Source organism: Callospermophilus lateralis, chromosome 2, assembly GCF_048772815.1.
Source record: "Callospermophilus lateralis isolate mCalLat2 chromosome 2, mCalLat2.hap1, whole genome shotgun sequence".
Classification (NCBI taxonomy): Eukaryota; Metazoa; Chordata; class Mammalia; order Rodentia; family Sciuridae; genus Callospermophilus; species Callospermophilus lateralis.
The window spans coordinates 3761553-3773881 of NC_135306.1; the positions used below are offsets into that span (position 1 = coordinate 3761553).

Genomic DNA, 12329 nt, shown 5'->3' on the forward strand with positions numbered 1-12329 from the left:
CAGAGGCTTCTGATAGAAGGCCACTCCCTCCAAGAAGACCTCTGTGCTTAGCAGCAGGTTGAAAGCCCTTGGTGGCCATCTGGGGCAGTGCCAGGACCAGCTCCATAATTTGGGGGCCCATCCAAACACATGGGTAGGGGCTTTTGTTCAAAAAATTTTAAGGATTTCAAGAGGCATCTGACAGCATTAAACCAAGGGGACTGTGGAACGGTCCCTGTGTGATGCCACCAGGCAGAGGTAAGCTAGGAGGGGCCCGGCCCTGGCCAGTAAGACTCACCAGGCCCTCCCTGGTAAAGGTGCAGGCAAAAGCCCCTGGGCCAAAGGCCACCCGGCACTGCTCATCTGCGCCATAGTAGAGGCCTGGCTGTACATCCGGCAGGTGGTCCTTGGATCCAGATGGTGACTGTGGTGGGTCCCACGCGCAGGGCACCCGTCCCAAGCTGCTGCAACAGGCCCTGGCTTAGCCCCAGGGTGGAACCAGGTGGGGCTGGATGGAGAAGGTGGGAACAGGGGCTTTGGCTGGGGTGTGGCCAGTTGGCTTGGGCCGGCAGGCACCAGGTGGAGGTGGGTGTGGAGCAGATGGAGGTGCTTTGGAGGATGGAAGAGGGGGCAATGTGACAGATGGACCAGCACAGTGGATGGAGGGGGAGATGCAGGCTGTTGGGGAGACTGGAGGGAGGGGAGGATGGGAGGAGATGGAGGCAGATGAAGAAGGCACACTGAGGAGTGGGTGCAGGAATGGGGTGGGATGGATGAGTGGGTACAGAGAAGCAGAAGAGAATGAGAGAGTGGGGCCTGCTTAGGAATAGAAGGGGTAGGTGCAGGAGGGGATGAATGCAGGGGCCAGAAAGGCTGGAGTAGTCCCAGGACAGGAAGTAGGGGTGCTCACTGTGCAGATAAGGCCTGTCTGATGGGCAGGGCAGTTCAAACCTGACAGGTGGAGGGTGGAGCCTCGAGGTGGGGAGTTTGTGTGGGGGTGAGGAGGCTGTACCTAAGCAGGTGCTGCAGCTGCCGGCGGCTGCACGTGGACCACTCCAGGCCCCCATGCACTGGCACCACACCATCAGATGCCATCACATGGCCACTGGGCTCACATTCACTGCCTGGTGCACCATCATGGTCAAGGCCAAAGCTGGGGGACAAGCAGGCGGTGGGAGTAGAGAGCGTTGACATGGCATTGGGGACAGGAGGGGAGTTTCTGGCCTTGGGGATTGAGGTAAGCCCCAGGCCCTCTCTCTCTCCTCCCAGCCTAGGGAGCTTTTGAACCTGGGTTGACCCTTGGTCCTGCCACCTGATAGCTGGGCATGGCTGAATGAGTCTTGCCCTGCCTCAGTTGCCTGCCTGGGCAGTGGGGAGATGCTGGCCCAGAAGGTGTCTTGCACCTCTTTTGGCTAATAAGATATCAAAAGGCTATAACCACATGCAGGCAAGCTGATCCACGGTGTTACAGATCTGCAGGGAGCAGATGGGAATGGGGGGGTGGGGCTAGGGGGCCTTGGGAGCTGCCAATGAGGTTTCCTTCCTTGGGGCTGGCTGCATGAGTGTTCAGTGTGTGGAAATGCATAGTGTGCATATACAGTAGAACTAAAAGTTCAAGAAGACATGACTGTCCCTTCCCTTTCTAGGCAGTTGGCTTCTAACCACAGCACTTTAGATATCTCTGTGCTATTGGACTTTTTACAACAATCGGGTATTAGTTCCATATTTTTTTTAAAAAAATCAAAAAGAAAAGAAACTTACTACCCAGGTAAACACTAATAGACAGGAACAAAGACCTATCCACAAGAATGTATAATGTGGGCTGGGGTTGTAGCTTAGTGGTAGAGGGCTCGCCTCACATGTGGAAGGCGCTGGGTTCAATCCTCAGCACCACATAAAAATAAAATAAAGGTATTATGTCCATCTACAACTAAAAAAAATTTTTTTACAAGAATGTATAATGTGCCTAACTGGAAAAATTTGGAAACATCCTAAATATCCAACAAGAGAGGATTACTTAAATAATTGTGGTGCATACAAAAATGTTAGAAACCTAGGAGAAACGTTTGAGATGTATTTTAAGTTGAAAGGCAGGGTAACAAAGCAATGTATGGCATGATCCCAATGCAGCAAATACAAATTATTTTGCCTACCCTGTGTGAGGCCCTGGGCTTAAGTCCCTCTCTAAGTGAGGGACTTGTAATAATTTTTATGGCCTGTTTTTTTAAAATATTTTAAAATTGTCAATGGACCTTTATTTTATTTATTTATATGTGGTGATAAGAATCAAACCCAGTGCCTCACACATGCTAGGCAAGTGCTCTACCACTGAGCCCCAGCCCCAGCCCTACAGCCTGTTTTTTTTAAAACCTGAATTTTCTACAAAACTTAGTTTAATTGCTCAGTTGTTTTGCTTTTGGTGGGTTCTTTTAATCATTCAGTAATCAAGAAGTGTCAGATGTCCCTGTCTCGCTCCTACCCTTCCTATTCCAGTGGGTCAGAGGAGCAGGCTCCTATTGGCAGGCTCTGCCACGCCCACTGCCCTCAAGACCACACCCTCCATCCTAGGGACCCAAATCAGCTCCCTGGCCAGCTGGTGGGGCACATACCTGTGCCCAATCTCATGGGCAATGGTGACCCCCAGATCGAAGCCAGTGTCCTCTGTGATGAGGCAGCTCCAGGAGGGGGAACAGATACCCCCCAGCTGGGTGACACCCCGAACTTGTCGGTTGCCATCAGGCAACTCCAAGTCGAACCTTGGCAAGAGAAGAAACCAGGTGGGCACTGGTGCTTACTGCAGCCAGGCCACTTGTGAAGAGGGCAGGAAGGTCAATGGTAGGCAAAAGGTCTGGCCCTGAGGAGCCCAGCTACCTGGTGATGTAGAGGACCAGGTCGGCATGCCCAGGGTCTGTGGCATCCACAGGGTTGATGGTCTGGCTCCACTCACAAACGTTCAACAGGGACAAGGTGATGTTGGCTGTGATGTTGGGAGCATCCTGGGATCAATAACACAACCCGCTTTTTAAGGATGGTGCAGGCTGTGGGTATGTCTCCCACTTGGTCTTCCTAACGACCTGGCATTGCCCCACATTACAGGTGAGAAGCTGAGGTTCCAAGAAGCACAGCCGCTCACCACACCTGAGAGCAAGGACATCCAGAAAGGGAGCAGGTCTGCCTGGCTGACAGCCTGCACCTGGTCTAGGGCATCCACAGGAAGGTCAAGAGGACAGGGAGTGCTGACTGCACGTCAGGCTCAGCTCAGTAGAAATCCACCTTGGTGCCTACCTTGGTCTCTGTGAGAATGATCAGCTTCACCAGGTGCACATGGAACTGAGCCCCCAGGGACGGGTCCCTCAGCAGTTCTGACCCCTGTTGGAGGACAAACAGGAGAGGGAACACAGGGGTGGGAAGAGTAGGCTTTGCTGTAGGGGCCCTGTAGAGAGAGGGCAGGCAAGGGTGCTCCATCAGCATGGGGAGCCAGTCCAGCAACAGTTGGGCAGATACCCTTCTAGGAAAGCCAGTTAACATAAAGAAACCCACATGCTGGGGGAAGCAAACTGCCCTTAGCCTGGACTGTTCCGCACACACAGCTTCTCTCAGACTCTTCATCCTGCCCTTTCTACATCCACCTGCCAGCAATACCTGTCCTTCCTGCTTGAGGCCCCTCCTCCCCCAGAGCCCTCCCCAGCCACACTCCCTTTCCTGCTCCTGCTGGGGGTCCCTGAGTCAGGTGCAGCTCGAGGTTCACACACTGCTGTTGTTCATGCCAGCTTGTCTTTTAAAGGACACAGTCCCCAAAACAGCGATGGGCTTATCACTGTCCTGAGCTTGAATCCAACCTCTGCTGCTTCCTAGGCATGTGTTCAGGATCCTGTTCACTAACCACTGAGTTTCCGCATCTGTAAAATGGACATAAAGCCTTCCTTGGTTGTTGGCAGACTCAGAGACAGGTAGCTACAAAGTACTTGGCAAAAGTGGGTGCCCAGTGCTGACAACAGCCACTACCACCCTGGGCAGCATCTGGGCATGGGCAAGTCCCACCTCACCACCTAGCTGTCCTCAAGAAACATAAAGGACCAGAGGGAGCCTGTGCTGAGTGACTGGATTTCAGTATATGAGAACTGGAGAAAGGGATCAAAATCTGAAAACAACTGTTTCAAACAATTTAGAGGAAAGACTTTTCACTGAGAAAACATCACTGTCAGGGCTTAGGCCTATACAGCTTGTTTTAGATTTGACCATGCCTATAAAGGGAGTGACCAACAGGTGTGGGTGGCTGCACCCAAGCCCCCTGCAGGATGAGGGGTGCACAGATACCACCTGGGTCAGTGCGGGCTTGGGGATGGGCTTTGGGTAGAATGACTAGATGCAGAGGGGGACTTCACCTTTTGTCCAAAATAGATGATAGACCTGAGGCTGGGACCAGATGAACCTCCTCTAGCCCACCTCTGGAGCAGACCAGGGGCAGGAGGAGACCAGTTTCCACTCATCATCTGAAGCTAATTTCCTAGATGCTCCTAAAGTCCAGTTAGTCAAATTCCTAAGACCAGTTCTTAGTAGCTGAATCTACCAGGTGGCATGCTGTCACTGTACCCTGGTGGGTAGTAAACATCATCTGCCAGATTGAACCCCGAGGTTTGCAGGGACTGGCCCCTAGCCTGGAGTGGGTGTTCTCAATATCTGTTACATGTGGCTCTCTAGTGGCTGGCACTTCCTTCCACAGGTCTGTTGGGTTAGACTTGATAACTAAGTGGGTGAGATCATCTTTGCCTGATTGGCTGTTCTGAGATGATGGTTTGTGCAGTGGTGTCCCCTGCCCGCCCTCATCCCTGTAAGAAATGGAAAGGGGCCTCTCCATGACAGACTGTCTGTTTAGACTTCAGACCATTGATCTACCCTGCTTGTTCCTGAGCAGGAGTCGGGAACTGAGTGTGGGAGCAGAGGCTTGTGAGCAGCCTGCACCTTCAGGGTAGTGTTAGGAGGATGGACCCTGGAAGGAGCAGACTCGGCAGCCAGAGGCAAACGGTCCTAATGGCAAGAGGCTGTTGTCGGAGCTGAGGGGTTCTCAGACCTCCTCCACCTCTGCTGCTGGAGAAGGGGAGGGAGGAGGAAGAAGACAGCAGCCAGGCCTCTCCCTGCTCCAGGCCCCCAGCTGGCCCCGGCCTGAACTCCGAATCTGTATTCAATCCACCGAGCTCAGCTCTAGGGCACTGTGCCCAGAGGCTCCCAAGGACAGCACAGAGCCCCACCAGAGGCCTAAGCCATATCCCACAAGGGCCAGCGCCTCCACCCAGGACTCACAATGTTGAGGTTGGTGAGTACGTAGCGTTCTGTATCCTCCTGGTGAGCCTGGTGGACGTCGGGGCCCACAGCCACCAGCAGCTCCAGGTGCAGGGTGCCCCCTGCAGCCCGTCTCCTTCTCTGGAGGCGAGGGGAAGGACGGCCTGGAGTGGACGGAAGGCCGAGGGTAAAGCTTCTGGAAAGCAGGTGCTGGGGAGCTAAAAGAAGAGAGGCTGGCAGCTTGAAAAGCATAGCTCTCAGGAGCCAGAAACCCAATTCACACCCCCACTGGGACACACAGGAGGGTGTGGCCCAGGAGGAAATGCCAATGGCTGTCTTGTCCACTGGGTCACCAATCCAGGCACCCTCCCACTCCCTCGGGGTCTATCCAAAGCCAACACCCTCCTCTGCCTCGTGCACCCCACTCAGGGCACAGGTTAGAAAAAAGGTTCACCCCCAAGATGGAAAAAGCTCAAGACACCACCCTACTTGCACCCAGATACAGACTACACCATCCTGGACTGGTGGGTAACAGACCCTGGGTGTCCTGGGGCCACTGTGTGGGCCTAGGTAGCCACATTCCACCTCTGAACCACCAGGTCCCCATTTGCAACAAGGGAACCTCAGTCCTGCAGTCCTGGGTGGGGACTACAAAGGTGCATGCCTGGGAATGTGCCTTGTAAACAGAAAGGGGCTGCTCAAGGTGGGCAGTCTACTAAATAGACAGCTGTTGGACACATGAGCCCCGGCACCATCTCCTACACTGGGCACTCCCCTGCATCCTAAAGATGCCTCCGTGATATCGTTGGAAGAGCCTCCTTGGTGTTGGAAGAGTCAGTCCCTCTGCTGAGCTCTTTATAGTGTCCTACCCTCCCTTTCCCAGTTGTACCTTGTACAGACTCTGGGACTGCGGGCCTGTGGATCAGGTGCGGCTGGGCACTGCTCCAGTGAGACACCAGCTCCCAGTGATGCCTCTTCACTGGTTGAACATACAGTCTGCCCGCACCCACCAAGATGTCACCTTCCTACAGAAGAAAAAGCAGCCTCCAGCACACAGCACCCACTCTCCTTGGAGAATCACCATATCCCCTGTAGGAGAGGCCCTCTGGGCTATCAGCACTGGGCAGGCCTTGCCTGAGCCCTCTCTGAGTCCACGTCCAAAACCCATCTTCATGGAAGGCAGGAAGCCAGGTCCTCCTGGAATGGGCTTGCTGCCCACCACATGCTGCCAATACCCCCTGCCCACACTTCAACCTCTGCTCATGCACACGGCCCTGTAATAAACCCACATGGGACCCCAGGCATGAGGACAGAAGCATCTCAAGGGACTAGCAGAGCCCATGTCAACAGGTTGAGCCTGAATAGCATCTTTCCTGGCTCTGGCTGGGGCTCCCAACTCAGGGACCAGGGTGCAAAACAGTACAAACAGCTCTGTTTGTGGAAAGATTGTTGTGCTGTAACATGGGACACAGTGTTGTCCTTGTAACAACCCAGGTGGAGATGCAGAGGCCCAGCTGCAGGGAGTAAGGACTGGCAGGGCTTCCAGCTGCACTCAGAGCCCAGGTTCTCATCTTTCCTAGTAACCTGGGGTCCACAAAGCTGGGTTTGTATCTGGCTCTGCCACCAGCTAAATGGGTGGCCTGTTTTCCTGAGCCTCCATCTCTCTCCCTGGGGTTTGATATTAGGCAAAGATGGGATGCAGTGTCAGGTCAGAACATTCAGCCTTGAGGCAAGGAATTTAGGGACCCCTTTGCACCCTGGGGCCCACCAGCCACACCCTCAGCACCCTATCCCTATTGCTGTCCTAAGCTCCCATTCACCAAGTGGGAAGAACAGTATGTGACCCTGGCCACTGTGCCCTGCTGCCCCAGGGCACAGCCTCTCATGAAGCAGTGGCTGGGGGGCCCCCTCAGTAGCCTCAAGGAGATATTTACCACACCCTCACTGGTAAAGGAGGGGGCCAGGAGGCCCAGCTCATGGTGGAAGGAGAAGGACCCTCAGAGAGCAGAACATGGCCCTGCAGTGCAGCCCCCCAGCCCATCCTCACAGCTGCAGGTAAGTGGGGCCACCATGAACTGGGGCACTGTGGAGACAGGAGCCACTTCACCAATTCCTGCCCGCCCACCCAGGTCCTCCTACTTTGACAAAGGAGAGTGGGTAGGTGCACAGGCCTGGAAGCAGGGCCTGGGTGAGAGTCCTGCCCTCCCCATCTAGAGGACTGGTGGACAAGTTGCCTCTCCTCCCCAGGGCTCGCCTGGGGCTGAACCCATGCTCAGCAAACTGGACTTGGCCTTGAAACAGATGTTTCAAGAGCAATGTCATGGGCTGGGGATGTGGCTCAAGTGGTAGCGCGCTCGCCTGGCATGCATGCGGCCCGGGTTCGATCCTCAACACCACATACAAACAAAGATGTTGTGTCCGCCGAAAACTAAAAAATAAATATTGGAAATTCTCTCTCTCTCTCTCTCTCTCCCTCTCTTAAAAAAAAAAAAAAAAAAAAAAAAAAAAAAAAAGCAATGTCATGAGCCTCACCGAGAGGGAAGAGACTCTTCATGGAGCCTCCAGCCTCCCTGGAAAGCAGGAGCCCTGGAAAGCAGGAGCCCAGGACAGCCTCACTGTCTCCCACCAAGGTAGCCCAGAAGACTCAGACCCCAGGTAACAGTATCCTGGCCCAGGTAGGGGCAGATGTGGAGTAGCCCCCTTGCCCCAGCAGTCCTCCAGCCAGGGCCCAGGCAAACCACAAGGAAGCCAGGGCACAAGCAGGCTGGCCCTAATAGCTCCCCCTGACCACTAGCCCACTACGTCTGGCCCCCACCAGCCTTTCAATTGAAGTCATCAGGGTCCTACTGGGAACAATTGAAGTCATCAGGGTCCTACTGGGAAAGGGGACTGGCACCCCGAGATATGAGCCTGCTAGACAGGGGAGAGAGCTCAGCCTGAGAAGATGGCAGCCAGGCTCTGGAGGAAGCCGGTTCAGCGCCTGTCTTGTTTCCCACAAATGAAATAAATATTTACATCCACGGCCAGAAACCACAAGTTCCTGAAAATGCGCCAGCCCAGCAGGGGCCACTGGGTGGAAGGGACTGGCCCATTAATGACCATTCCTGTGGGATGTTTAACAGAAGCCTAGGGTCAGAACCCCAGCCCAGCCAGAATACCCAGAGCAGTTTTATCAAGTTGGCAGGAAGTAACAGAGCTAATTAACAGGGTTGAAACAACTTCTCCGACCTCCTCCCTCCAGAGCCATCAAAAACCCTGGAACTGATTCAGTGGGGAGGTACCCCACCCAAGTCCTGAAAAACTCCCCTGGCTAAGAGAACACCAGGGCAAGTACCTTCAAAGGTAGCATTGAGGCCAAAGTAAGAAGCCAGGTCCTCGGGCTCCAGGGCCTCAAGAAAGTTCTGTAAGACAGAAAGAGGAGGAGGAAGAAGGGGCAGGAGGCAAGATCAAGGAGAGGAAGTCAGAGGCAGGGAGAGGGAGAATAGGGGCTGGTTAGGTGGGGAGAGGCAGAGAAGGGCGACTTTCACAGTCTGGGAAAAACATGTCTGTCACCTTCACCGGGAGAAACCAATTCCCTCTTTAGTGAGCCCCTTTCTCCCCCCAAACACCAAACTCGGGTTCCGCCACCCAGTATGCCAGAAGCTGATACAGTCAGCTGAAAGACCAAGTCTACACATCCTCAGAGCTGTTTGGCAGGCCCCCCTCCACCAGAAGACTGAACAGCTAGCTCCTGCTATGAGCCCACCTGCTGGAAATCGGAGAGTGTCAAGCAGCCCAGGACAAAGAAGGCACCAGCAAGGACTCCCCTGACGCCAGCCATGGACAGAAGCTGACATCTCACCCAGGGGTGAAGCTGGCTCATCCTCAGGAAAGCCCCTGTGGCAGGACAGGGGCCCTGGTAACACAGAATCTGGTCAGGATGGAATGTCAAGCTCTTGTGGTGGGCTGGGCGGGCTGGGCGGGACTCTAGGGAGCTTCCTCCCAGGCAAGGCAGTAGGATGGGCAGTCGGCAACTCCTCCCGCTGCAACCTGGCCTTGTTCTGGGACAGACCCCAACCTGGACCTGCACCAGGAGAGCCCCCCCAGCCATGCACACCTGGCCTCCTGGGAGGGGGCTGGCTCCACAGTCCAGTCTGAAGAAGAGGGAGCTCTGAACCAGGGCACTGGAGACGGAGGCTTGCGTGGAATGCCAGGCCTTAGACAGTTCCCTGGAGGTCTCCACCCTGGCTGACCAGAGGCTGCACAAAAGGCATCAGAGCTCTGCCCTGGCAGCTGGCCTCCCCACCCCACACCCGTTTCCCACATTCCCTCCTTTGCACCTGTCCTCTTCACCCAGAAGACTGTGGCCCTCCCTGTGCTGCTCTTTTTTGGACATCTACACCCTTATGCCCCCACAACTACCTGCCCAGTCTGCACCCATACCCCATGGGGAGAGTCACAGAGCAGGTACATAGCCCCACATCTCTGCACTCACCCTTGCAAACCCACCTAGCAACCCCAATGCATCTCCTGGGAAGGTCTTTAACATGCTCCAAAACACTCTTTGTGCTCCCCACCCCTCCCGCTCCCCATTATGGTCGATATACACGAAACGTATGGTTCCCAGTCTGTGGCAATATTAGGAGGTGGAGGAACCCTTAGGAGGTGGAGTCTAGTGGGGAGAAATTAGGTCACTGGAGGTGTGCCCCTGAAGGGAGTATGGGGGTCCTGGGGTCCCTTCCCCTCTCTTTTTCCTGCTCAGTCACCACCAGGTAAGCTGCCCCTCCCTGTACCATGCACTCCTATCTTCTGCCCATGTTTTAAAAGGTCAGATTTAAGTATTCCTTCCACATACTTTGATCACAAATAATACTATTAAATTGATTGTCAGGGGCTGGGGTTGTGGCTACAGAGCTTGCCTCGTACGTGTGAGGCACTGGGTTCAATTCTCAGCACCACATATAAACAAATAACTAAAGGTCCATCAATAACTAATAAAATATTAAAAAATAAATACAAAAATAAATTGATTGGCAACCCTCATCCTTATCCACAGGTCCTTTAGTAACCTCTCTCCTGACCTGGACCTAAAGAAAAACAGATCCTATGTTACATACAAATATGAGTATGTCACAATGACTCTATTATTATGTATGATTATAATGTGCCAATTAGTAAAGGAAGGAGAAAGAAAAACAGGTCCCAGAGTACTGCTCAGCAAATAGATATTTCTGATTTATACCACGAGAATCCGATGTCTTCATTCATATGTCATACTCTCAAGTAGTTCTCAATGTTACACCAACGCAGTACTGTTTAAATTCACAACGGAGAACAATGAACACCCCCCAAGGGAAATCAGTACAGATTTTTCATCAAAAACATCAGAAAACAATCCCTAGTAGAGAATGAAACTGAATTCAGGGCCCCCATCTGAAATGGAGAATGGCTTCCGCATGCTGAGTGGAGAGTGCATCCCCACCCCAGTCCTGACAGGTGCCAAAGATGGGAGCAGTAAGGGTCACCTAATCTGCATACACGTGCTGCCTTTTGGCATTTCCCTGTCTCTTCTCCCTTAAAAGTTATAAAATCTTCGGAGATAGAAGAAACTTAGTTTCAAATGTTCTATCTTTCTTCAAAGATGGCTCTGAATAAAACCTATTTTCCTGTCAATTTGACTCCAAATATTTCTAGAGCAGAAAGCAATATGGCCTCTCCTCTTTCCTTCTGGGTGATATTAGAGCCACCTGATAACACTAATACTTAATATACCCACACAAAGGGGGACTGCAAATAACCTCCTAGATCGTGTCTGTATGGCCTTTACCTATATAAACACGACTGGCCCAGGTGAAGTCAGCTCGCTCCTCTTCAATGCCGGCACTCTACCATCTCTGTGTACTTCTTGCCTTCTCCAGATAAAAATCAATGATATGCCTCACTTTGACCTGTTCTTAAATCCCTTTCTGGAAAAATGTCAAGGACCCGTATAGCCTAAGTTGGGGTCCACCTCCCTGTGGGGACACCACTCCTGGGCTGGGGCCTGCCTCCCTCTGGGGGTCCTCCCGAAACAGCAGCGTCCTCTTTATGCTTTGAATACAGCCCCTGCTCTCTGCCACCGCGACTTATTTTTTAAATGAACGTGTTTCTCCCCGCTCCCCAAACTCAGGTCGTGGGGGGAGCGGGGTCACCCTCTTCCCCATTCCAGGCAGACTTCCAGTTCTCGAGTACAAACCCACCACAGGAACGAAGCCCTTCAGACCTGGGGATGGCCCAGGAGTTCTCAGAAACTACTGGCTCCCAAGTGAACACGTGACTTCCAACTCCAACAGAGAACCGGGCCACGCAGCCTGGGAATCACCTCTAACCCCGTTCCCGTGACGGGCAGAACCACAGCCTCTGGGCCAGGAGTCCCGTTCTCTTTTGCTGGCAAAACAATATAACTTCTTTCTTCTTTTCCTCAAAACCGTGTCCTGGTGATTGGCTCGGGTTGGGGAGAGGGTAGGCTTCCGGCACCGCCGGGGCAGGGCCCGGACCCTCGCAGCGCCCACCCGACTCCTTGGGGGGGCGGCTGCAGCTCGGCGGGGCACCCCCGAGCCCCGGAACCGAGCTGGCGTGCTGGTGACATCGCTCTCTGCTAAGAACATCAGAACCTGCGGGCCGCCTCGCAGCCCCAGGGCAGCGGACCCGTGAGCGAGGACCGGCTCGGCTTCCCCGCGTCCTGTGCAGCGCTCGCCCGCCCCCTTCCGGCCGCTCCGGCGCTGTGCTGCGCGAGGGCGAGCCCCCCCATCCCTTCCGGTGTTCGCGTTTCTCAACTCCACCCGGGATCTCAGTGGGACTCCAGGCTCACCCTAACCCGACCCTGGGTGGCTGACCCCCGGCGCCTCTCGCCAGGGCGCCGGCCCTATTTCCGGGCAAGACAATGGTCCCTCCCCGCTCCCGGCCGTGCGGAACCAAAGGCGTACACCCGGTTTCCAGCGAGTCGCTAAGGGAAGAGCACTTCCAGGCGCTGGAACGCGCTGCGGAGGCCCGCCAGCCGCGTGCTGCCGCTTCCGGGGTCGTTCGCGGGTCCTCTTCCGGGGCGGGGCCCG

General features: G+C 54.2%; 1 protein-coding gene across 18 annotated transcripts in view; it reads right to left on the bottom strand.

Moving 5' to 3' along the window:
* Positions 1–12248, bottom strand: part of Adamts13 (ADAM metallopeptidase with thrombospondin type 1 motif 13) — a 33018-nt gene extending 20770 nt beyond the window's left edge. For 6 of the 18 annotated variants that reach the window (XM_076845144.2, XM_076845150.2, XM_076845143.2 and 3 more), the window contains exons 1-10: positions 10256–11881; positions 9356–9497; positions 9005–9154; positions 6149–6284; positions 5281–5477; positions 3265–3348; positions 2851–2975; positions 2589–2735; positions 992–1132; positions 278–443 (exon numbers count right to left, since the gene is read on the bottom strand). In XM_076845144.2, the coding sequence (XP_076701259.2) occupies positions 278–443; positions 992–1132; positions 2589–2735; positions 2851–2975; positions 3265–3348; positions 5281–5477; positions 6149–6284; positions 9005–9121 (1113 nt within the window). In that variant the 5' untranslated portion in view covers positions 9122–9154; positions 9356–9497; positions 10256–11881. Of the gene's footprint in view, positions 1–277; positions 444–991; positions 1133–2588; positions 2736–2850; positions 2976–3264; positions 3879–5280; positions 5478–6148; positions 6285–8593; positions 8661–9004; positions 9155–9355; positions 9498–10255 lie in introns of those variants that run through there. The other 12 variants (XM_076845145.2, XM_076845141.2, XM_076845148.2 and 9 more) reach the window with 10 other exon arrangements.
* Positions 12249–12329: the final 81 nt, after the last annotated feature.